This window comes from Sipha flava, unplaced genomic scaffold, assembly GCF_003268045.1.
Source record: "Sipha flava isolate LNK unplaced genomic scaffold, YSA_version1 100_pilon_pilon, whole genome shotgun sequence".
Taxonomy (NCBI): domain Eukaryota; kingdom Metazoa; phylum Arthropoda; class Insecta; order Hemiptera; family Aphididae; genus Sipha; species Sipha flava.
The window spans coordinates 282,462-308,183 of NW_020271714.1; the positions used below are offsets into that span (position 1 = coordinate 282,462).

Here is a 25,722-nt window from a genome sequence, read left to right on the forward strand (position 1 = left end):
ACCAACATCTGACTGAACTTACCGAACTCGTTTTCCCGCTCATTTGGACACCGTAATGATAAATATTATTTTGGATTTTTTTCTTTTATATTTTCCTCGATCCTTGATATAATGATTGTTATAAATTAAATCTCACGACTACTTGTTTTATTCGCTTCGTTCGTTAACTTTTCTGTTTTCCCGTTTTGTACGAAAATATTTTATAATCACATTGCCACTTAGGTATTTTTTGACGCGCAAAAAGCTTATAGTCTTGTAACATTCACTAAAATTGTCACCCAGTATTCTATTTATCACACCATATCACCAGTCTTAAAATGCCCCAGCTCATAGGCGATTACGAGCAATCGGCACTTGAACGGCCGACGTATAACTTCAGAGACTTATCGTCAGTGTATCACTTGAAAGACGTTAACTTTACCAGACAGTTTGCGCATATTTATGCTTACAGACTAGTACAAATGAGAAATATCCTTTTGGACAAGGTACAACAAAAATGGGGTAAGAATGCTTTTTGATTTCATCTTGTTCCTTACAGTTTTTGAAATAAATATTGGCCACATTTATAATATCAGAATTTTACAATGACAGTGTGTACTGTTGATATATTCGGATTATTCTTCACCATCTTTGATCAATTGTTTTTTTCAAATGTGTATTAAATTTGAGTTGTCTATTTTTTATTTAAGTATTTGTTGAATTACATGATTTTGGTTCATCTTATATAGGTGATGAAAGTTATGTCTATAAATTATCTGAATTGCATGATAAAATTGGCCAAGAATGCATTATAATTGGTACTTTATTTAAACATCAAGAACTAAAGCCTAGTATTTTGAAAGAAATCAGTGAAGAAGTAATGTTAAATTTGATTCTGGTCAAACAAATGTTATGTGATAATTATTATGTCTCTTTTAGAATAATTTAATTCCTCAACCTCTTAGAACCCATTTTGTTTCTGATACGGATGAAGTTATAATAGAAGACGAATTACAAAGAGTTCCTTTAGAACTAGATGGACTAAATGACAATACTTTATCTCTAAATAATATAATGACTGGATGCATTATAGCAGTTAAAGGTATTCCTCAAGAAAGTGGAAAGTTTTGTGTGACTGATTTTTGTTGGCCTACACCTTCAGCTCCTAAAATATTCACGAGCCGTAGCTTTGGAGATGACAGGTTTGGCTTTCTTTAAATACTAAAATAAATTAATAATTGGAATAGTTAAGGATACTATTTATATTAACTAACTTTAACTAAATCAATTTTATATTTCAACTAATTATTCAACCACTTAATTATTAATATCATAATGACAATAATATTTTTTAGGTTTTTGGTATTAATTAGTGGTTTAGAATTAGCCACTAATGTTGCTACACATTTCCAAGTACAATTATTTATGGATTGGATATTTGGTTTATTAGGTGATAAAAAGGAAAATTATAAAGTTTCTAAAATTGTTCAAGTTATAATTGCTGGTAATTTTTTTATATAATAAATTATATGTAAATATGTACATAATATGTATTGAAATCTAATAGGAAACAGTATAAGGAGTACTGCAATGAAAAAGCCAAATTACCGTGATAAAATTGATGATTTTCCTAGAGATATACAAGCAATTAAACAATTAGATGACTTATTACTCCAGTTAGCTGTAAGAATATTTAATATAGCATATATATATATATATATATGTTTAATACTTGATTTAATTTACTAGTCAATTGTTGATGTACAAATTATGCCTGGAGAATTTGATCCTACAGACAGAACTTTACCTCAACAAGCATTCCATAAATGTTTATTTCCTAAAGTAAGTATTAAAATGATTATAGTTTGATTAAAAATATAGGAAATTTGTTGTGTACTTTCTTTCGCTATAGTTGATGGCGTCTTTATGTATGTTCAGAAAATGAGACATGTAAATTCGTTCAACATATTATTGCTCCACACCTCTAAAATTAGACAGTTCTGGTTTGGTTTTGAATGCAACCAGAATTTATATATATTACCGAGTTAGTGTTTGTCAATTTGTAGTTATTATGGCAAAATCTATTATAAGAACCTTATAAGTTGTAAATGTTTATATATCTATATTTATGTTCACATTTTTTTAAAATGTAATACCATTAAATATTTTTCTTTGTTCTTTAGTATTCAGTTTATAATGCTTTAAAAAAGTATCAGGCGGGAACCCACAGAACTCTTAAAGAGTGTATTATGTGAATTGCTGCCTATTACACCATTTCGCATTATCCACAGTTCCCCTTTGAGAGCATCTTAATAAAGTTTTACTATATTTTTTTTTTTTTTGTGGGATATCAATAACTGAATGTTATTTATCTAATTTGGAAATTGAATAACTTGAATAGTTAGTTAAAAAATAGTTCATTCATTGGAATAAAAATGTTTTACTAATTGGGCATAACTAATTAATTATAACCAAACTATTAACTATCCTTAACCAAGTATATTTTGAATAGGCTTCTGAATATACAAGTTTCCATAGAATGACAAATCCAAATAAGTTTGAAATCGAGGGTCACTTGATGATTGGATCTTCTGGACAAACTGTTCAAGATGTTCTTAGGTTTACTAATTTAGATAACCCAATTGATATAATGGATAAAATATTGGATTGGGGTCATCTAATACCATCTGCACCAGATACAATTCGTAAGTAAAATTTTATTTAGTGTAATATTTTAATGTGTGTTAAATTTCTTAAATTAATATTTATTGTTAATTAGCATGTTATCCATTTGAGGGTCAAGATCCTTTTATAATACAAGAAATGCCAGATGTATTTTTTGTATCAAATCTAACATCATTTCAAACATCTTTAAAGTTAAATACTAATGGTTATTATTTTTTAAACTATTATTTGATCATATTAATATAATACTAGCATAAAATATTTTGTTTTTATTTATAATTTCAGGGAATCCCACTCGACTTATAAGTGTACCATCTTTTGCATCAACTCAAACATGTGTATTATTAAATCTCAACACTTTAGAATGTCATCCTATTTCATTCAAGACATTTTCCCCTTAACATTGTAATTTATTTTATTTTATTATTTTTAAGTAAAAGTAGAAAAAATTTAAACGACTCATTATAAGAGGTTCAGCAATTATATATTTATACTATTTGCACTTAAAGCTAATTTAATTTCTTCAGGTTTCATAATATTTAATATAGAAAGTGCAGCAATAAGCTGTTCCCGTGAACAACCAATGAAGTTATGCTTCAAGAACACTGGAAATCCACGATAATGATCACCCAATGTGTACAAGGGAATCCGGACAGTTCCAAGCACCTATTAAATAAAAAAATACAATGTAAATATTTATTGTTAAATACGTAACATTATGAATTAATGTAATTACTTCACTCCCATAATCTTGTGCAAGTAAAGCACGTTTTTCAATTTCAATTAGTTCAGCCATAGTTACTTTTAATTTATAAAAGTGTAAAACTAATTTTTTTTTCTCACTCCAATGAGATATAACATGATCATCATTGGTAACTGAATGAAGATCAGTATTTAAATTTATTTCTTCAGCCATTTCTCGGTTGACTGCATTTACTATATCTTCATTGGCATCAATCAATCCACCAGGAAATCCAAAATAACCATCATATCTCAATTGCATCTATATCATAGAAATGCAATGTAATATAAAGTCAAAGTATTTATGTTTTTCACACATTTTTTTTTCTACTTACAAGAATTGTTGCTCGAGGATGGTAAATGTTGAATACTTTTTTACTGTTTTCTGCATAAATGAAACAATGAGCAGCTTGAGCAAAGCATGCATATTTTTCATCTTGCAGTTGAGATTTAGGTATTTCTATAAACTCATTTAATTCTGAAATTCTCCCAAATTGTTCAGTACTACCTAACCACCCCCACGTATGATCACCATTAGAAGTCATCACTGAAAACAACAAGCAAATATAAAATATTAATTTTTTTTTTTAGCCCAAGTACACTTTGCAACAAAAGTTAACTTTATCTTATCTAGCATAACAATATATTAAGGTTAGCAACCATTAAAAATATACAAAGATATTATAAATAATGTTCTCATATTTTATCTTTGACATTGGCAATAATTTAAATAATTAGATTAAGAAAAATAAGTTTTTATTTTAATGAGATACCTAAATTAGTCAGTGTTTTCTTATATACCTTTAAAATATAAGTTTCATTTATTATATGAGATAAGATTATTAAAATAAGAATTAGTGAATACTAATGGATTACATTGTAGCTTATATTTTAAGAATCCCACTATTTTTTTTTTTTTATATATATAAACATTTAAAATACTAGCAAATTCAAAATAATTTCATTGATCTAACAAAATTCTATAGTCAAAAGTATTGTTAATTATGAACAGGTATCAACAAAATGTTATCATACTTATTATGTTATTATATAATATAATTATATATTATATAATGTTATTATAAATATTTGTAGTATTAAAAAAACCAAATAATAAAATAAAAAATAATTTATAAATTGAAAAATACTTATTAGAGGCTCCAAAAACTTACTTGAAATTTCTTCAGAATTTGTAGTTGTCGAGAAACAATTTTCAGGAGGTCCTAAATAATCTAAAATTAAAAAAAAAAAACCTACATTAAGTTGTATGAATAAGACTATGTAAGATTTTAAATAAACACGAACAAACATTTCTTTTATTTTTAATAGATTAACTTTTTTATATATAATTAGTGTGATATTGAGCATACACACTTTTTTATTTCTTAAATTAGGCATTAGTTTACATTTCGATTTATGGCGAATTATGTGTACTAAAAATCTTCCAAATACATAGATTTCTCATCTTGAAAGTACAATAACAAGACATTTTCATTACAATAATCATAAATTTGGAATTATTCCAAATTATGACTTACATCAAATATTTCGAACAATTTAAATGAAATAATGAAGTAAATAACAAAAGTTGATTAAATGACATACTCTTAGACCAGCTTTTATCAACCTCTTTAATGTTATGTTCTCAAAATAAGTAGCAAATAAATTAGTCGCCTCATGATACTGCAATAGAAACTAATTTAAGCTTTTATCTGTTTTACTAGTTATAAAATATAATTACCATTAATGAAACAAAAATATGAGATTTTGAACTGCAAGATGAATTGAAAATATTTTTTTGTTAAGATTAAAACACCTCATTTTCAGTGTATATAAAGATAAAAAATTATTAATATTCTGAGCTTACTTAAGTGATATATTTTTAAATTTAAATTACTTGAATATAAATTTACCAGAACATGAAAAGAATAATCTACTAGTGGAAGACAACAAAGTTAATGCTTTTAACAAAAAAACTGAATACCTATATTATTCACCTTGAAATATTAAATTTTGATGTATTCGTTTTAATTTCAAATTACATTGATAAAAATTTTAACTATGTCCTATTCTTGATTGTGTTTTGAACACCACAAAAACACAATTGAGAGATTGAAAATTCAGTTACTGAAATATTCCCCAAGTGATAACAATAACTTCCCTTATAGATGGGCTCTTAATCCATTTAATGAAAATATAGTTGCAGTTGCCAGATTACCTGTTGAGATTCACTACCAACCCTAAGAATTATTAAAAATAAAACATTACAACTTCAGTTTTCATCTCATGATTTAAATATATTTTGGTTCACTAGACGAAATTAGTACAGAAATCTAGTAACAGAGGCATTGAAAACATTTGGTTCCATTTGCCACTTCCTATCTTATAAGACACATGCATTTTTTATTAAATAAAATTTCAACAAACACAAAATTTAAGCATAGAGGATTAAGAATAATTAAAAAAATCAAGTATTTACAAATACATATAACGATAATCATAAATAATGCAAATCAAATGTAATATACTAGTAGAAATGCAAAAGGTGGTATTGCCAAGAATTCAAAAATCGATTCTGAATAGAAAAATAGGGTAAAATCAAATTTATAGTCAAAATGAAACTATATCAATTATTTCTATGAGTAAAATCAATTTAAAAACAGCTGTTTAGTGCATAATAATATGTCTACAAGATAAAAGAATTTTTCGTATTTTAATTGATTTAATTTTTCAAAATGTGATACTGTCAGCAATACCACGTTTTGGCCTAACATGAAATTTTTAAAGCATTAAAAACTAGGTTTAAAAATTAGATAGATTTATTTTAACACTGTCAAACGTTTTATTTATATTTATTATGTATAAATAAACTTATCCTGAGTGTTTATAGTTGTCAGAAAATATATTACAGCTTTCCTTGATTTGTGAACATTTCGGTTTTTGGCAATACTATATTTTGCATTTCCGCCCTTTAATTATCACTTGATGATATTAATTAAGGATAATAAATATTAAAAAAAAAGCTTAAATTACTTATATTTTATAAAATGTATTGAATAGTTAATGCTCACCAATTAAATTTATTGATGGAATAGCGTTAGGTTTTAACTGCAATGAGTTTTTATCATAACAATCTTCATGAAAATGATTTTTACAAATGGTAATATCTAAATACAATTCCAAATCATATAATGTACTTAATCCAATTCTTTTAGACCATATGTGTAATAAATGTTTATTATTATAGGGAAATCTATAAAGTGGTAGATCTTTTGGTGCTTGGCAGGTTTGAACAAAGCAACCTTGTTCAAAATTCCTAAAAATAAATTTATATTTTAGATTTTTAAAACAAAATATAAAAACATGTTTAATTTCAGTTTTCGATTATTTTATACCCATAACAATAATAAATATGTAATTTCCGGTTATACAATTTCCGTCAATCTAATTAGCACTATAGTAATATTTCATTATGTAAAATTAAAATTTAGGCTTCTAGGTCAATAGTTAAATTATACATTATAATTAAATGAGTATACTTAAAAGTTATAACAAAACTCTATTAAATATTGTTAACTGAGGAAGAAGTTGAAATAGTATACAAAATGTTAGGTCTTTGTTTATTCACTTTTCAATGTATTATGGTATAGCCCAAATGCTTTTATTTTATTTTTATTTTTATGAAAATCTAACTGAAAGCTTACTCAGAATTTTTCAAAATTGAAAATAAATCTTTATCTACTTCATCATTTTTCCAATTCAAATTATACTTCTTAAAAATATTTTTTACTAGCGTATAATCATCTACATTCAGTATAGATTCATTATTAATACTACCTTGTTCCATATCTATATTAACAGAAACAAGAAAAATATATACAAAAAAAAATCAACGAAGCTTAGTAACAACCAAAAGAACCTTACTTATTTAATGTAATAGGAATTGTTTTCTTGATTCCCTTTTGCAACCGTTTAGTATTTGTATGATCTAAGTTATTAGATTTTCTCCTGCAATAATAATTAAACCATAAGTCAAAATAACAAAAACAGAAAATGGTTTAAAGGAGGTCTTTTAGTAATTGAGTTTACTAAGGTATTATTATCAAGAAAATCAAATATTTGATTATATATATTTGATATATTTTTTCAAGATGTTCTAATGTTGGTTGATAATTGAAAACGTAAATGAAAAATAAAATGAACACGCACTACGTAAAAATGCAGAAATTCAGAATCAATCTCAGTGGAACTGTACCTTTAGGAATAACTACTTACAAGAAGTGTGTTTGGCGTATGGAGAACAATATCAATCAAGTAGAGGTGTTCTAAATTTAGTTGTTGAAATAAATGAATTTTCATTTGGCAAAAAATAATGCTGGACATATACTAGCATAATAGTGGAAGTGTGGTAGTATATGCTGTGAAACTAAGGAATGTTTCATAGTTTGTCTCAAATTGATCAGAAAGAATATTGATGACAACCATTGACCAAAATATTAGATCTGGTTCTATAATTTTTTCTGATAGGTATCTGGAAAGCTTATGCTAATTTTCAATATAATCAAGTAAATAATAGATAACATTTCGTGGGTATGGCCAAATGGGGAAAAAAAATTGTTAAGTAACTGATAAAATGTATAGACTTACATTACAGCATTTATATAGCCATCAAAGCTAAATAATAAAGATAAGTTTAAAATAATTTTAAAAAATATAACAAAATAAAGTACTCCATCTTAATTTTAATATTCACAATCATTATTTTTACTACTAATTTGTTTATGTTAATATATTAAATAAACTTTTTTGATATATATTATTATTATTATAATTATATGTAATATATGGATTATTTTTGGATGTTAATAATAATAAAAATGAATTGACATAATATATTAAAGATTATGGACGAAAGGGATAACATACCTATGGTGAATAGACATAAAAAAAAAGTAAATCATAAAACTATGTCTCCTCATCATAAAAAATCTCAAGAAAATTTGTGTGCATCAACAAAACTTTATAACAATGTTACCAATATATATAACTTTAATATAATTTAAAATTGTATAATAAAAACAAGTTTCTTACTATTAAAATTTAATTAACCATGATCTTACTTAATTATAATTTATTATCAACTATTACTTTAATACAAGTCATAGTTCATACAAAAATGTGAAAATATTTATGTAAAAGGTTGAACCTTAAAATATAAATGAATAGTCAAATTATAAAAAAATTATTCACTTGTTTTATCCCAAAATATCCTCAAACAGTAAAATTTCATTTATTTAACAATATACCTAATTAAGAATACTAGGGCAATACATAAAAAAAAAAAATCCTGTGAAAAAGAATGTCTAGTCACCATAAACATATCTGAGTAACAAAGCAATACATTATATATGGGACCAGTAACAATCCAATACTCAAAAAAAAAAAAAAAGAAATATTATACAAATAAAAAGAAAAAATAATATTTTTATATTAAAAAAGCCGATATTTTCAAAATCATAACCAGATATAATACACATAAATCAGATTAAAATTAAACCATTCAAGATTTGTTAGTTTATATAAAGGTACAAAACACTGAGAGTGAATTTTTTTTCAAAAATTTTCAATAGTTAAAATGTTGCAGGTATTTAAAGGCATATATTTAACCAATCGCTAGTTGCACTATAATCAAAATGGCCCCACTTTTTTTACATCTTTAATAAAATATTTACATTTAATAAACTAATAATTGATACTCATATAATATGAGTCGATAATATACAATTAATCATGTTTAAAAGGTACACAGAATGTCAATGAATGAAGTATAAAATGTAAATGTTTTATTAAAAACCTAATAAAGAGCGAGGTTATTTTGACCATAGCAAATTACTATAATCAAATATAATGTTTGAAATGGATTAAATTAAATTTAAAATAATGTATCTTAGTTTGACATTTTATAAGAGTTACACTTAAAAAATTAAGATATATTGTATTACTATGATTATTAATGTTAAATTATTTTTTATTGACATGAATACAATACAATTTTTCATTGTATATGTAGGCACCTATTGGGATATGAATAACAAAAAAATCATTATTTTAATTTTGTATTCAAGTAGGTAATAGGTTTACTTTTTTTTAAATACTGCTAGTGTTTCATTAAGTTAATTTTTTTATCATAATACTGCACCTCACTTGAGTATTCAATAATACAATTGCAAATTAATATAATATAATGACAGTAGAATATACTCAATATATTTTATAGTACTCACTTATTATTGTTCATTGAACATATTTTACGTTTTGAATCGTTTAGCACTGAACCGCATAACAAATCTGTGAATGAAACTTCAGATGGTGATGTTTGGTCACTATATTTTTGAAAATGTTTGCTACACACTACACAATTTTCTGTCGGTGTCCAATTTTCGATTTCTAGGGCTTTAGACCACCTCTCAAACGATTTTGAATTGTGCAGAGGGATCCTGAAGCATTAATATCAAGAATTATTACAACTTGTATTACTTCATATACAATACAAATATATAAAAATAAACAAAGATCACTTATATTACACAAATTATGTGCAATGAATATCAATATAAAACTGTATTTGAATTATTTTGGGATTTTCCGTTTATTTATATCTATTTCGACGAAAAATTGGTTTTAATCATATGAAACACATTGATAAGTAACAATTGTTTAATTCGAAGTACTTTAAAATTAAAATGTACGTTCAAATGTAATTAAATGTCTGAGAATTAGGTATATTTGGACGGTGTTGGTTAAATGAGAATAAGTAATTTTAATATTTATGTTTTTACACTTTGTTTTAGTAAATTAAATATTAATTGTATAGGATATATCATGTTATATAGTACTATTGTAAATTATCCTCATGTTTCAGTAATATTCCCGTTAACGGGAGTTAGCACAAGGTTAATTTTGCATAAATTAAATTTAAATACATAGGAAATTTCAAAACTTCTAACTTATTTCATAGATGTCAATTATAATATTAAATTAATAATGTGTCATAGAACATATTTAACAAGATTTATAATTTTTGAATCAAGATTGCCAAATAAAAAAAACTAGTTGACGATTAACAAATCCGATTCTGTATTAAAAAATTTCATAAGTACGTCCGAGAACAAACGAATTCCATCATTTACATAAAAAATGATGAGATGTGATTATATTACGATGAAAACTATTATTTGTCTACAACTTACCGATAGAAAATAATCCCATTGTCTTTAATTAATTTACTGTCACAATTGGGCACTGAACAAGTTTGAACCATACTAATAAATTATAAACAATTTTCAACATAAAGGAATGATTATCATATATTTATATACGTTATATACAATTGCGATAGCAAAAAGAATCGTACTGAATAAACAATGTTGTTTACCATCGATCGACCATATTTTGTCCACAAATCTGGAACGAATAATCAAATATTCGATGTGTATTAATGTGTACTGTTATCAGCAGTAGTATCGTTGTTTTAGTACAAGTTTTACAGATAATGCATAAAGCCGGGTTAACCACGAGCGGATCAAAACCACCCTGATCCATGCACATTATTATCAATTCAATTTCGGTTGATGCTCTTATCATTTCACTGTATTATCTATATTACTGTAATATGTACAAAAAAATAATTATTATTGTTGTGTTACCGTTTAGTTCTATTTTATATAATTATTAACTCTATTGTGTAATATGAATAAAAAAACAAAACAAAATAGCGAAAACTGTTGCCATAAATGTAACAAAAATAAATATTAGCTAACTCTTTCATAAAAATAGAATTATACTATTAATTTGATCATTTGATTTATTATTTAATATCAAAATTTGATTTACTTATGAACTCAGGTAAATGCATTAAATATATTTAGAAAAAGTATTATTTATCTAGGCATTTGAATAATTAGTACATATTTTTCAGAACATTGACTTTCAAGCCCAAGTAGTAATTGAAATGTGTTTTTACATTGTACACTTTTTTCGTGAACCCCTTATACAAACTAATATATAACACTAATATGGACTAATATAACTAATATGGATGTGAGGTGTGGCCTTTGACAAGCAAAATGGAACAAAAACGTCGTTCGAAAACAAAATACTGAGATTCATCTACGGCCCAGTATACGACAATGACCTGGGGTGTTGGCATAGAAGGAAGAACAAAGAAACCCGAGAGTTGACAAGAATAACAAGGATAACCAACTTTGTAAAGGCCAAAGAATATAATGGTTTGGGCACGTGATGAGAAGGTCTAACTCAGAGTACCTTAAAACGACAGCTGAATGGAAACCCATAGGAAAAAGACCAATAGGACGTCCAAAGAAGCGATGGATAGATGGAGTAAAGCAGGATTTAGAGAAATTAGGGATACCAAATTGGAGAGAAAAAATACAAAATCGAGAGAAGTGGAACATTGTGAACAAAGTTTAACATTGTGTGTATCGATTTACGTTTGCATTAAAAATTAATATACATGTTAAATTACATGTATATGTTATGCCGAATTTATGAAATTACCGATTTCATGAAACCAGCAACGTTATCACCGAAACATGAAATCGGTAAAGCCCTTCTTAAATAATTATAAAGCAAAATTTAATTTAAATAAATGTGTAAAACATCAGAAATATAATAAAATAATAAATACATTTTAATGTGCACAAAAAGGAAATAAAAAAAATTGTATTATATTTAAATATTTTGGCAAGTATGGCCTGAGTTACACGCCGAATTACACATCATATTATTTTTTTTACATGTGCACTTTTTAAATATGCAATTCGTACAAGTACTTCAATATATAGCCAATCAATAGCCTTGTCCGGCCTCAACTGACCTCATTCTAACAAGTTCCCGTAATCAATATTAATTTTGTTGAACGTCTGCAGTCGTCAGGGAACAGTACTTTGTAGCTGCCAAACTGTTCCGCTCCAACCATGTGCTTAAAACCCCTTCTTTAGTCCCAATACGAAATTTGTTATCTTTTTTTCTATGATAATTGCAAGAAGGTTGGCTGGATCACCTCGCCCTCAATCCACAGACGGGATTGACACCAGTACATTGTCACCGACTTTTAAAGGAGAGAGGAAATTTTCAATTACTTCCATAAGCCACTATTTGTAAATTATATCATAATGATGTGTTACCGAATTCGTGCAATCGGTAGAAAAAGGCTGCCTAACTCACGAAATCAGCAATCAAAATTTTCCGATTTTGTGAATTTGGTAGCCAAATTGCCGATTGCACATATTTGGTGACAATGTTTCATGAAATCGACAATTTCATAAATTCGGCGTAACATATACAAGTATAATTTTGAATTATATTTTAACACTTTTTATTTCGAAAATGTATTATAATATTTTAGGTCCATTGAGAGCCTTGGTACTGGTTTATTTTCGTGATACTTAACAAGGTCTAATATCTTTTCGCTGTTTCACTTTTATAAATTTAAATTAAATTAATACAAATAAAACACTTTTCATCAAAATAATTCTGTAAATATAGAATGATCAGAACAATTCGTTTTTTAAAGAAACAATTATTTAATGTTCGTCGAAATACCAACACGCATGTTGATGAACGGCATGTTTATATTGAGGTACTATAGGCAGTGCTCGAATTGGGGGGTGCGCTGGGGGACGTAGCTCCACTACTATTTTTTTTTTTTTGTGTACCCCAACTATATTTTTTCACCGGAACGGGGAAACGCCACGTTCATCTTAATTGATGTCCAAAATAATTTTTATGTGAATTTCAATTTACGTCAATTTGATAACGAATTTTACGATTTATAATATCGAAAATATTTTCATAATTAAAGATTATATGGTGGTTATGATATGTGACAACGTCATTATTTTTGAAGAAATATAAATAGCAATGTCTGTGAATTTGGTGTATTATACTTTATACATTGTACGGATTGTTTGTTAATATTAGCGATCGACGTTATTGTCTTTTTGGTAAAAATTAAATGCCACAACTAATCTTCTAAGGCCGTGGCCCGCACTAAAGAGTAAAAATAAATAAAAACAAAAACAAAATATATGATTATATCATTCGATTCATGAGACTGCCTGATCGCCTACAATTATGTTAATTATTATTTTTATTTTCTATTGTAAAATGTAGGATGTTGGTATTGCTATTAAAATATATTATATTTGGAATTTAAATATTAGTTTAGCTGAAAAGTGGCATTCAAAATATATGTAAGGTTGGCGGAGGGGGGGGGGGGGTCAGGGACAAAACCCCCCACGGGTCTATGTTAAATAATTGCGCACATAGAACGCAGTTTTCAAATCGTTGGACTGAGCTCCCCTACTTAATTTTTCACAATTTGAACACTGACTATAGGTACGTGCCTACAGCGGCGAATTTGAATAATCTATTTTGTTATTAATTATTAATAAAAAATTTATAAATTTTAAGAAATTGTATTTAAGTAACTAATTAATATTTATATAATATATTAGGTAATTAAATGATACTTCAGTTAATGCAGTATATTATTTTAGTTATTTAGAGCGACAATTTTTCATAGGCCTACATGCGAGAAACATTTAAATACAGATCTAGGACAGTTCGCCGCGACCTTTTCGCACATGTTCTATGGCTTAGGTATTTTGATATTTTTCACAACTTATACTAATAACCAGCGATTGTAAAATGCGTCCAAAATACAGGTAAACATAAAATCACACATGTAAACTGCGCCCGGGTAAAATTCCAGGGAAAATACTTAATTCGTTACAGCCACATAATATGAAAAATTAAAAAAAAATATAATTTTAAAAGCAAAATAAATACAAATATTATAAATAATAACATAGGGTGGATACATATTCCTCAATTGGAATTTAACCACTATTATATTTATTAATTAAATTTTCTAAGTTTTCGCGTTTTTTTTTTGTTTTAGAGTTTTAGAATTTAAACGGTTCATTTATACTATTTAGTTTAATATATACTTCTATTTAAATTTCTTTTAACTTTTTTATGAACCTGAAAGTATTTGAAAGAATTGTATAAAAGCTGGAATTAAAGTGAGAATGAAAAGACTTGCATTTGTGGTTAATGTTGGTTCTGCTGATACTTGAGCCCATACTTCAGGTGAATACTAAGCTTCTTCACCTATAATACGTCTACCAAATAATCCGTATATCGTGTCACTTTTTCGTTGTCAGAATACACTTCCTGAACTTAGAAATGGTTAACCGTAACATTAAACTAACCATCTTCTAATATCACTATTTTTATTTTTATAGTCATTATTTAAACCATTTTGTTGGATACTTCTATACCAAGATTGTGCTAAATGAAAGTGACATATATAGAGACTTTAATAAGTCAAAATTTAATAAGTTAATAAGTCGTGCGTAGTTTACACTATACCGTTTTAACATATATAAAATTTCGGGCACAGTTTACAAAAAAAAAAGATCATTTGGGCGCAGTTTACGTATGCCCCCAAATAACGGTCAAATCTCATAATTTGAACTATATATATGGGTAACATCAAATTAAATTTTCAAGCAAATTCTTTGCCAACCATTTACCCCTCCGAAAAAAAATATATACATTCCCCTTACGGATAAATAAACAAATTAATTAGTTATTTACTCCTATGGCATACCGCCATGGGTGTACATTAAAAATTTATTAGGGGGAGGGGGTAAATATATAATTACATTTCTAACGAAAAAGGTGTCCATGACCAGGGTTGGACTAGCTCTATAGCTCAGCCCGGACAAAATAATTTCGAACGGCCTCAATGGAACTATTTAAATAGGTACCTACCTACCTAATCAAATTATTGTTTAACTGAAAATATATCTTCGTGACTCAAAAAGCAATATACATACAGGTACATTTGAATATTTTTAGATTTAATATTATACCTTATATAAATCTAGTTTACGCATAATATATCTCATCGATATATAATATAAAAGGATAAAAGGGCTGAAAAAATACGGATCAACGCTGTGGCGTATTTCAGTTTTTGATAGGGGGGGCAATATTTTTGATCGGCCCATACTATCGGGGGAAATATGGAGTTTCACTCACACTTTTTAACTTATACGTAAGTTACATATTTTATATATTATATTATTATACAACTTAAATTTTTGAGAAGTATAATTTTGTATTTTATAAACATTACCTTAAACTTAATCCTAAATTAATCTAGGCTGTAAGCGGATATCTTCTATTTTTAATTTTTGAAAATACATCTACTACATCATCTAAACTTTTGCAGATAAGAATTCAGAATTCAGTTTGAAATATTAAATAATCAATTTTAAAATGACTATAATGATTAAGGAAAAACAATAAATAGGGACTTTTGAAATTAAAATAATCATAACTGAAAGATAATTCATTAAAAAATCTAATATTCTTGTAAAATGCTCATTTGTCTATTTATAGTTTATACCAATTGACAATTACTAAATATTGTGGCAATAAATAATTATCTAGTACACAGTATTTTCAAATTATAAAAATACGCTTGATTTTTCACAAATAACGGCTTATGGTTAAACGACAACGACCGTCCCTTTGGGATGCTTTTTAATCAGACAGGAGCAAATGCCCACCTAGCAATCCCCCAAATGACGTCACTGGCTCAACGTTGATTAAATATATATATTGATATTTCCGTGGTCTACACTAGCGTTTCTCAACCTGGAGATTATATCATTCGGAAATAATAAAACACCGTTGTAGAAAAATAATCTTTTATTTACATTAAAAATAATAAAATAATACATAACCAGCGGCTTGCGAAATACACTTGGATCGTTGGTGGTAAAAAGAGTATGAGAAATATCTGATAAGAACATTTCTGGACATTATTCTTTGCAGTTCACAGACCATAGAGTAATATTACTCTATGCTAGAGTCTATAGTATCTATAGCAGGGGTCGGCAATCCGCGGCCCACGGGCCGTATGTGGCCCGCGAAGCAATTTTTTTATGGCCCGCACAAAGGTGGTTAATTTTTGTGTTTTATTTTTGTTCAATAAATTTTTCATTCAATTTTCAATAATATTCAATTCTTTTTTTTTTATAAATAAAATTGTTATTATTATCTAATCGGAGTCGAAGATAATGATGGCTGGACTACTCTAGGGTGGCCATTCGTCCCGGATTTCCCGGGACATCGATTTGTACCGGTTTTGGACTTTTGCATACTAATGTCCCGGAAATTAAAATCATTTTTAAATTGGTATTTCTTTTGTTTACTTGGTTATCGATTTTATTTTGAACAAATCCTATTCGTAAATTATTTCGATAACGAACGTCGGAATGTACGACAATCACAGTTATAATCGCTTTCTAAATTTAGCCAACTTACTGCCTTTAACTTCATTAATTTTTAATCGGGAAAAAACCATAATATTACGATACGGTTACGAAAGATAATATTACAGAATGTATAGTTTACCTTTAGTCTATACATTATACATTAGTTAACAGTTATTTGCTGACGATACAAGTTGTACACGAGTGCAAAATTTATCAACAGCTTTGTACGTATTTATAATTTACAGTGTTGTAATTTTATACAGTTCATTTTTTTACGTAACGACTATTCCGCCTAAAAGACTGTCATTTTAACGAAAAGTTGCAAAATGATTTCCCATTTATTAAAAAACTTAAATCTACTGACGATTTCTATGTACAGTGTACAACTTGCCATGGAACTTTTTCAGTAAGTCATGGTGGACGATCGGACATAAACGATCACCTCAAAACGCAAAAACATAAGTTAACTACAAGATCATCAGTTCAACCTGGTAAAGTTTCCAACTGTTTTTCTGCTTTGGTTCCTACTGAAAATGATTTTTTGTTAGCCGCCCGCGAAGCTACTTTTGTGTATCATACAGTAATTCACAATCACAGTTTTCGTTCTATGTCTTGTACATCGGAATTGATTCGTCAATGTTTAAACGACAAAAAATTCACGTGTGCAAAAACAAAAACCAAGGAAATAGTTGTCAATGTTATTTGCCCATACATAGTTGATAATACTTTAAAAGAACTATCTTTTGCGAATTATGTATCTGTTTTAGTTGACGGTTCCAACCATAAAGCAATTTAACTAGTACCTGTTGTTGTTCGTTATTTTTTGCCTCATGTTGGTGTGAAAAACAAAATACTAGAGTTCTCAAATTTACCCGGTGAAACGTCTGATTTAATTACTTCTAAAATGATTGACGTTCTTACTAAATTCGGACTAAAGCAAAAAATTGTTGCACTATCGGCTGATAATACAAACACTAATTTTGGTGGATTAAATAGAAAAGGAAAAAATAACGTGCACACAAAACTTCAGATAGAATTAAAAAAAAGATATACTTGGATTAGGTTGCAACGCTCATATCTTCCATAACGCTGTACAAATCGCGTCAGATAATTTACCTATTGACGCAGAAGCAATCACAGTTAAACTTTTTGGATATTTCTACATTTATACGGTGCAGGTAGAAAAATTAAAAGAATTTTGCGATTTTGCTAATGTCCAATACCGTGAAATTTTATCACATGCCAAAACTAGATGGTTAACTAGATGGTTATTTAGTCAAAAAAGAAAGAATTTGATATAAATTGTCAAAAGTTTTACGATTTATGTATATCATATATTCAAAAGTGGACATTACCTAACCAGGCACTGATGGTTGAATTAAATTGGTTGCACTTAACAAACAAAAATACAATAACATGGAATAATGCTAAAAATACAATAAAGATGATATCAAAATATGTTAAGGTTAATGAAGATGAATACTTTGATAAGTTTATATGGCTTTTATAAACATTATTCAAGACAAATTTGATGACTGGACAAAAAATGTTATTTCAGTAGAACAAAAATGGGTACAAATATTTAATATATGTAAAGAAAAAGATGTAAATGTATCAAATCTTACAATGGTTGTAGAGTTTGCATTTTGTTTACCTGGGTCAAACGCGTCTACAGAGCGAGTATTTTCTTTAATGACAACTACTTGGACTGACGTTCGAAATCAAATGGATAATAAAACAATAGAATGTTGTCTGATAACAAAAATATATGGCTTGAGTTGCATTGAATTTTACAATGAAATAATAAAAAATCCTACTTTTTTGAATAAAATACACATCACTGATAAATATAAGATCTCCTTGGACGACAAAAATAAAGAAAAATAATAAATCAGTAAATTTTACCTAGATTAGTATATTTATCTCAACGACTGGAAATTGTATTATTATTTTTATTTGAATTTTGAGTGTAAATTAAATAAAGATGGCCTATCTAATTGATTAATTTGAATATTATTTATACCTAAAAGTTATATACAAATACCTATGTAATTATATACTTACTAGATAATTACCTATTTTTTATGAATTTTGGTGTCCCGGATTTCTAAAAATTAAATCTGGCCACCCTAGACTACTCAGTCAAACGATAAATTAAATATAATTATATATGTTTAAAAATTAAAATTTTAAATATATTTAATCTATGTATTTAATACATATGTATCTAATATATTTAATCTATGGTCATAGTTACTTTGCGTTTATAGCAATTAATATTACACCGTGATTACGCCCGTATGTGCGACTGTTTGCGATTGTAATAGTTTCATTTTACAAGTAAATTCAAACATTATGGTGACTAAAAAAAGAAGAATTTGTGATAAGCATCGTTTTTTAATAATTCAAGGGTTGATTTATACTTTGTCGTCGAAAACAAAGATAAGCCATTATGTTTAATTTGTCAAAAAATAAAATTTTTTCTTAAAAGCAATGTTTTCTAGTAAAATTCGTATTTTTTACATTCATATTTCTATGTAAAATAATCAAATATAATAGCAATACAATTATTAGTATATATCATGTATAAAAATTTTTTTTTAATGTGGGCCTTGATAGACATTTGGAAAAAAAATATGGCCCGCGTGGTTCAAAAGGTTGCCGACCCCTGATCTATAGTATAGTCCGTCGCACAACCATCTATATTCATGATAAAGATTGAAAACCACTAATAAAGATATTAAAGATCTTAGACCGTGGTATCTGTAACAACCTTGTTAAAAGGTCAATGGTTCAATCGTAGTTAACGGTTTAATTTTCTATCACTTCTTTTTTATTGTCAAAGATAATAATAATTTTTCAAGGAACATATACATCTTTGTTTATCTCAAAATTTTTTTTTAAGCGGTAGTGCGGTATAATCGTGCTGTACTGATTGACTGATTCGTTTCTATCGAATTTCATTAGGCCCAAATTTTTACTTATTAAGGTTTTCATATGATTCTTTATTAGTTAAGAGTATGCTAACATTTCGTACTAGTTAAGTAATTTTAAGTTTCTTGACTATGGCCTTTTCTAGCGATGAACTGAATTTTCTTGTTTACCGATATCTACAGGAATCTGGTATGTACGATAAGGCAAATTCGTTTTTGATTATTTATTTACGTGTTGATTTTAATGAGTACGATTTGTATACATTTTGTTTAGGTTTTCAACATTCCGCTTATACATTTGGTATTGAATCACACATCTCTCAATCCAACATAAATGGTGCATTAGTTCCACCAGCAGCTTTAATTAGTATTATACAGAAAGGTTTGCATTATACTGAAGCTGAAATATGCGTTGGAGAAGATGGCTCAGAACAACGTTTAACTGAAAGCTTGTCATTGATTGATGCAGTTATGCCTGAAATTGTAGCTAGTCGACAGAGTCAAAATCAACAGAAACAAATTGTGGTAAAAAATGATACACAAGAAACCAATGGTGAAGAAGGCACAGCTACTGTAACTCCAGCTGTAACTAGCACTGAAACAATGGAACTCGATAGCAGTATTGAAATTCCTGCTGAAAAATCTACCATTCTTAAGGGTCATGAGTCTGAAGTTTTTATTTGTGCTTGGAATCCAACTACTGATTTACTTGCTTCTGGGTATTTTTATATTTTAATAATTTTTATCTGCTTATCCATAAATTTAAAATTAAAGCTTAAAAAAAAATTTCTTAAGAAAGTTCTCTTTCCTTCTTTAAGTTCAGATTTTAACTTTATGTTTTTCTTTTTATTTGCCACAAATGGAATTAAATAACAAGGCGTGTTTTTTAATAAAACTTAAATAATATTAGCATATATTATTAAAAAATAAACAATTTAAAATTTATTTATGTAATTAAGAAAAATCTAGCAAACAATAAAGAGAAAATAAAATGTTTGATAACACAATTAAACTTGTTAATACTTAATGCAATTTAATATATATTTCAACCTTAAAAACTATACATCACTATAATTTAAATAATATTGATATTTATTCAATATTATGGTTTGATAGTGACTTATTTTAGATACGTATTTAGTCTTGCGATTTGTTGAAGATGGTATTAAAAAAGCTGTATCTTAGTTATTTGGGAGAGTATTGGCCCCAGACACCTATTAAATGGAATGTAATAACAATTTCTGCTAATATACAGAATAATTATTAATTAATAATATTTTATACAGTATAATTCGCTTAAGATCCTTTCCTTCATAAAAAATGGGTTCTGCCAATCCTTAAATATTTCATATGATAAACAATACAAAAACCACCTGTTTAAGTTCTTAATTTTTCTCTTTAATTAGTTAGTATGCTGTTTTGTTAAACAAATTATGGTAATTTAGTTATTACAGCTGTTACTATTTTGCAACTTCTATTTAAATTACAAAAAGTAGGTTAACCTTTCTCTAATGAAAGACTTACTCAAAATTCTAAATTTTATATATTGTTATATATATATATATATATATATGATTAAATAATTTTGGAAATAGTTTATTTGAAAAAAAAATAAAAAAATGTTCAATTATATAACCAATACTAAATAATATATAAGCTTGATATTTTAACCATTTAGGTTTTTTTAATAAATTTCTGAGTTAGATACTATTCCACTTTAGACATTCTTTTGTGCTAATTTCTTAAATAGCGTCTTAAGGGAATTTTACTTTTTTCTATTATAAGATTTTTAAAGGTTTGATAGAGGAAATAGTGAGAATGAATATTAAACAAAATGTTTCTTTTTAACCATTTTTAGGTTTGCCAGGCTACTGGTTTAGGTGCCTACAACAGACAATCATTTTAAAATTTTTAAACTTAATATTTTAATTTTTTGAAACTTTTCAAAAATATTGATTGTGCTAATTATTTTATTAATAATTACATTTTGTAAACCTATTTTAAAGTCTTAAATTTTTTGCTTTATTTTAATATAGAATATTCTATATCTTGTGACATAAAATGTGTTAATGAGTATGGCAATCCAATGAATATTTGTTTAGTTAAAAAATTACTAATGGTTCATTTAACAAAAACTACTAAAAATCAATTATTATACTGTATATTTATAAATTGTATTATACATTTCAATATAATATTACAGTAAGATCTTGTAACAGAATTGCTCGGTATCAACAGATTTTTCTGTTATTAAGGAGTTTATGTTATAGGGAAACTGAAAATGACAATAAATCTAACAGTTTTAATATCCATTTAATCTTTATAATACTATTTTATATTTTCTAAAAGTCAAATGTACTCTATTTAATAGATCAGGAGATAGCACAGCTCGTATCTGGGATATGGCTGACAGTTCTGGTTCTCCTTCTCAACTTATATTAAGGCATTGTATCCAAAAAGGAGGAACTGAAGTACCCAGTAATAAAGATGTTACTTCTCTTGATTGGAATGTATGATTTTATTATTAATATTCAATTTTTATTAAATTCATTCCATTTCTAATAATAATAATAAATATTTTTGTTTAGTGTGATGGAACTCTATTAGCTACAGGTTCATATGATGGATATGCTCGGATTTGGATGACAGATGGTAGAATATCAAGTACTCTGGGTCAACATAAGGGCCCAATATTTGCTTTAAAATGGAATAAAAGGGGAAATTATATACTTAGTGCTGGAGTAGATAAAGTAAATAAATGTTAATTTTTTTTATTAAATGTTCTTTTACTTTTTTTTTTTTTTTTTTTTTTTAGACTACTATTATTTGGGATGCTGCTTCAGGTCAATGTAACCAACAATTTGCATTTCACACAGCACCTGCATTAGATGTTGATTGGCAGACCAACAGTAGTTTTGCATCATGCAGTACTGATCAATGTATACATGTTTGTCGTTTAGGCGTTGATCGTCCTATTAAATCATTTCAAGGACATACCGTAAGTTTTTCTACTAAATTTATTACACATATGATATCAAAACCTTTTTTGTATTAAAGTGTTATAATATACTATAATATTTCGTATAGCAATAAGAACAAATAGAATTTATTTATACTCATATATTATTTTCAAATACTTTAGAATGAAGTTAATGCTATAAAATGGGATCCTCAAGGAAATCTTCTTGCTTCTTGCTCTGATGATATGACCTTGAAGATATGGTCAATGAAACAAGATACTTGTGTGCATGATTTGCAAGCACATAACAAAGAAATATATACAATAAAATGGAGTCCAACAGGGCCTGGTACAGCTAATCCAAATATGAATCTCATACTTGCTAGGTAAGTTTAATAAAAAAACTTAATTATAACAAACCGTAAAATTGTTTTAATAAATAATTCTAACTAGTGCTTCATTTGATTCAACTGTTCGCTTGTGGGATGTTGACCGTGGTATATGCATCCACACACTAACCAAGCATACTGAACCTGTCTACAGTGTAGCCTTTTCACCTGATGGAAAGTTTTTGGCATCTGGTAGTTTTGATAAATGCGTTCATATATGGTCAACACATGTAAATAATTTTAAAAATTATAAAAAAAATTATATTGAGCTAAATTTATTTTTTACTATTTTTATACAGAGTGGTCAGTTAGTTCATAGTTATAAAGGAACTGGTGGCATATTTGAAGTTTGCTGGAATTCTCGGGGTGACAAAGTTGGTGCAAGTGCATCTGATGGTAGTGTAAGTATAATTACATTATTATATGTTCGTCATAAATATTCTTTAAAAATACTAGTATTTTCAAACTTAAATATATCTATATAACTATTAAAATAAATCTTATATTTTATAATTTTTAATTATTGTTACAGGTATTTGTTTTGGACCTACGGAAACTTTAATTCTTCTTACTTTTAAGTTATACCTACTTTGGATATAATTTTCCATTTGTTTAGTAAACAAGTGAAAAATTACAGTTAAGTTAATCATTTTTATAAGTTTATAACTATGATATTGTATCAAAAACTGGATACATTCTTTACATTAATATATATTACATTTTGAACACACAGTTGATGAAAATTGCTTTATTCTACCAATAGGCTCTCATTTATTGGTATAAATTAAATTTGTGTATGGTTATGGCATTATAGAGTTGTTGATTGTTTACTGATTAGCTGGCTCTGGTTAAGCCACTTCTCTAGAAATTAGTTACTCAGAGATTTGGTGTACTGTGTTTTTACACCTGACATGTAATTGAGTATTAAAATTAATAATTCAGATAGCATTAGATGCTAAATCTAACCACAAAAATATAGGACATTTTTATTTATTATACAAAAAATTATATAATGCCATTTATTATTGTTTATTTCTACGTTACTAGTGGTATATAGGATTCTTGTCAATAATAACTGACTATGAATGCATTATACATTGTATTATAAAACAAAAATAATTAATTTTTTTATGAACAATTATGTACATTGTGGAACTGGGTTGATACTTTTACACTTAGAATCAAGTATACTTTATTATGTATACTTTAAATTAAATTTATATTTTACCTAAGTCTAGAAATGTTTTTTATAATGGTAGTTAAAATATTAAGCAAATACATTATTATTTTTATGCTGTAAGATGTTATTATATTATATATTTTGTCTCAATAACTCGTATTTGAAATATTTTGTTTAAATTTTGCTTTCAGTTAAGTGAAAGTATAAGAATAGAATAATTTTCTATTGGATATTCATTCATATAATTTATTTTAAAAACTTTTTGTATCTTATTATTACAATTTATGAAAGATAAATGTTACGATTGAGTTTTACAGAATTTTTCAAATAAAAATAAAATACATACATTTCATACATTTTAAAATCAACTAGATTAAAAAAAAAAAAAAAAAAAAAAAAAAAAATTTATTATTAATTAAAATAATAAATTTTTAAATTAATAAAAAAAATATTTAAAAAAAAAAACCACCCCTAAGAAAAAATAAAAAAAAAAAAAAAAAAAAAAATTGAAAATTTGATAGGTACTCACAAAAAAAAAAATTATCAAAATCAGTATTAACACCAGATGTAGAAATTTAAGAACTATAAATATTAATAATTTATAGAAAAATGTAACAACAAAATAAAATGTAAATCATTCGTAGTTCCTTTATACATAAAATTATATTATTCAAAATACGTAGCAGAAATTCATTTTGTTTGTATGATTATTAATGATTGTCACAGTCATAAGAACAACTTGGAGTATACAGTATAATAAATGGTTTTCAGTAATAATATTGATGAATAACTTATAGGTGTTCTCTACTAATAAATTAAATCATTGATTAAATTGTGATAACACCATCACTAATTTATAATTGGATGAAATAATACATATGATACAAATAGAAAGTGTCTACTTAAGATAAATCTGGTGGTTTCTTAAATTATTTTGTATTAATATTATGTAATTGTAATATAATTATTGTGATTACATTTTTATACAAACCTGTTGAAACAATTTAAATAAATATGTATTAAATCTAATATAAGTAAGGTAATTTCAGTTATATTTAACTGGTACAAGAAACTATGAACTGTTTTCACCTTAATTAAATACATAAAACAAATGGAATATAATAAAAAAAGGGTTAAACCAATGAGGGAATTTTGACTTCTAAACAAAAATACATTTTGTAATTTTTCTAAATTATGAGACGTCATTCTTCATGGAAAATAATACCTTGTCTTAACATGGCTCTGTTGATTACAGTTTCCAAGGATATATCATAATTTTTAAATACTTTAATTTTTGATAAAATTAATCAATTAATTCTGTTTTTTTTCTATTGAACCAACAGTGTGTTAGGGTGGCGTTTTTGTAAAATTGCCTTCAGAATCTACATTTTTAACAGTAATTCGGGTATGTATTTCTGGATTGTTAACACATTCACAGCTACAGCATAATTTAGAAGGACGGTTAAAAAAAATTTTTTAA

General features: G+C 26.7%; 3 protein-coding genes and 1 long non-coding RNA gene across 7 annotated transcripts; 3 read left to right on the forward strand and 1 right to left on the reverse strand.

Annotated features, from left to right (window-relative positions):
* Positions 1 to 60: 60 nt before the first annotated feature.
* On the forward strand, positions 61 to 3,281 carry LOC112679779 (DNA polymerase delta subunit 2). The gene is made up of 10 exons (XM_025549695.1): positions 61 to 501; positions 729 to 856; positions 919 to 1,181; positions 1,335 to 1,483; positions 1,547 to 1,662; positions 1,729 to 1,821; positions 2,492 to 2,684; positions 2,759 to 2,869; positions 2,950 to 3,069; positions 3,192 to 3,281. Exons 1-9 carry the CDS (start codon positions 318 to 320, stop codon positions 3,063 to 3,065), a joined length of 1,353 nt encoding a protein of 450 aa, XP_025405480.1. The 5' UTR covers positions 61 to 317; the 3' UTR covers positions 3,066 to 3,069; positions 3,192 to 3,281.
* LOC112679758 lies at positions 3,089 to 11,014 on the reverse strand. 3 transcript variants are annotated; one of them, XM_025549673.1, is made up of 10 exons: positions 10,841 to 11,014; positions 10,656 to 10,727; positions 9,690 to 9,902; positions 7,330 to 7,413; positions 7,243 to 7,254; positions 6,477 to 6,721; positions 4,578 to 4,637; positions 3,741 to 3,952; positions 3,401 to 3,667; positions 3,089 to 3,330 (listed from the first exon to the last, which is right to left on the reverse strand). In XM_025549673.1, the coding sequence occupies exons 1-10, from the start codon at positions 11,011 to 11,013 to the stop codon at positions 3,145 to 3,147; spliced, it is 1,524 nt and encodes a 507-aa protein (XP_025405458.1). In that variant the 5' UTR covers position 11,014; the 3' UTR covers positions 3,089 to 3,144. The 3 variants fall into 3 exon arrangements, with proteins under 3 accessions (XP_025405458.1, XP_025405466.1, XP_025405472.1); XM_025549687.1 differs by having other exon boundaries at positions 3,092 to 3,330; positions 10,820 to 10,920; XM_025549681.1 differs by lacking the exon at positions 7,243 to 7,254 and having other exon boundaries at positions 3,090 to 3,330.
* A 252-nt stretch (positions 11,015 to 11,266) lies between these two features.
* On the forward strand, positions 11,267 to 12,790 carry LOC112679755. Its single transcript, XR_003148247.1, has 2 exons — positions 11,267 to 11,310; positions 11,384 to 12,790. It is a non-coding gene; the product is annotated as an uncharacterized LOC112679755 (long non-coding RNA).
* Positions 12,791 to 19,696: 6,906 nt separating this feature from the next.
* LOC112679554 (F-box-like/WD repeat-containing protein ebi) lies at positions 19,697 to 23,794 on the forward strand. Of its 2 annotated transcripts, XM_025549416.1 has the most exons (10): positions 19,697 to 19,904; positions 19,989 to 20,096; positions 20,184 to 20,433; positions 22,086 to 22,224; positions 22,303 to 22,464; positions 22,530 to 22,712; positions 22,857 to 23,059; positions 23,127 to 23,292; positions 23,362 to 23,463; positions 23,595 to 23,794. In XM_025549416.1, exons 1-10 carry the CDS (start codon positions 19,847 to 19,849, stop codon positions 23,622 to 23,624), a joined length of 1,401 nt encoding a protein of 466 aa, XP_025405201.1. In that variant the 5' UTR covers positions 19,697 to 19,846; the 3' UTR covers positions 23,625 to 23,794. The 2 variants fall into 2 exon arrangements, with proteins under 2 accessions (XP_025405201.1, XP_025405194.1); XM_025549409.1 differs by having other exon boundaries at positions 19,989 to 20,433.
* The last annotated feature ends 1,928 nt before the right edge of the window (positions 23,795 to 25,722 follow it).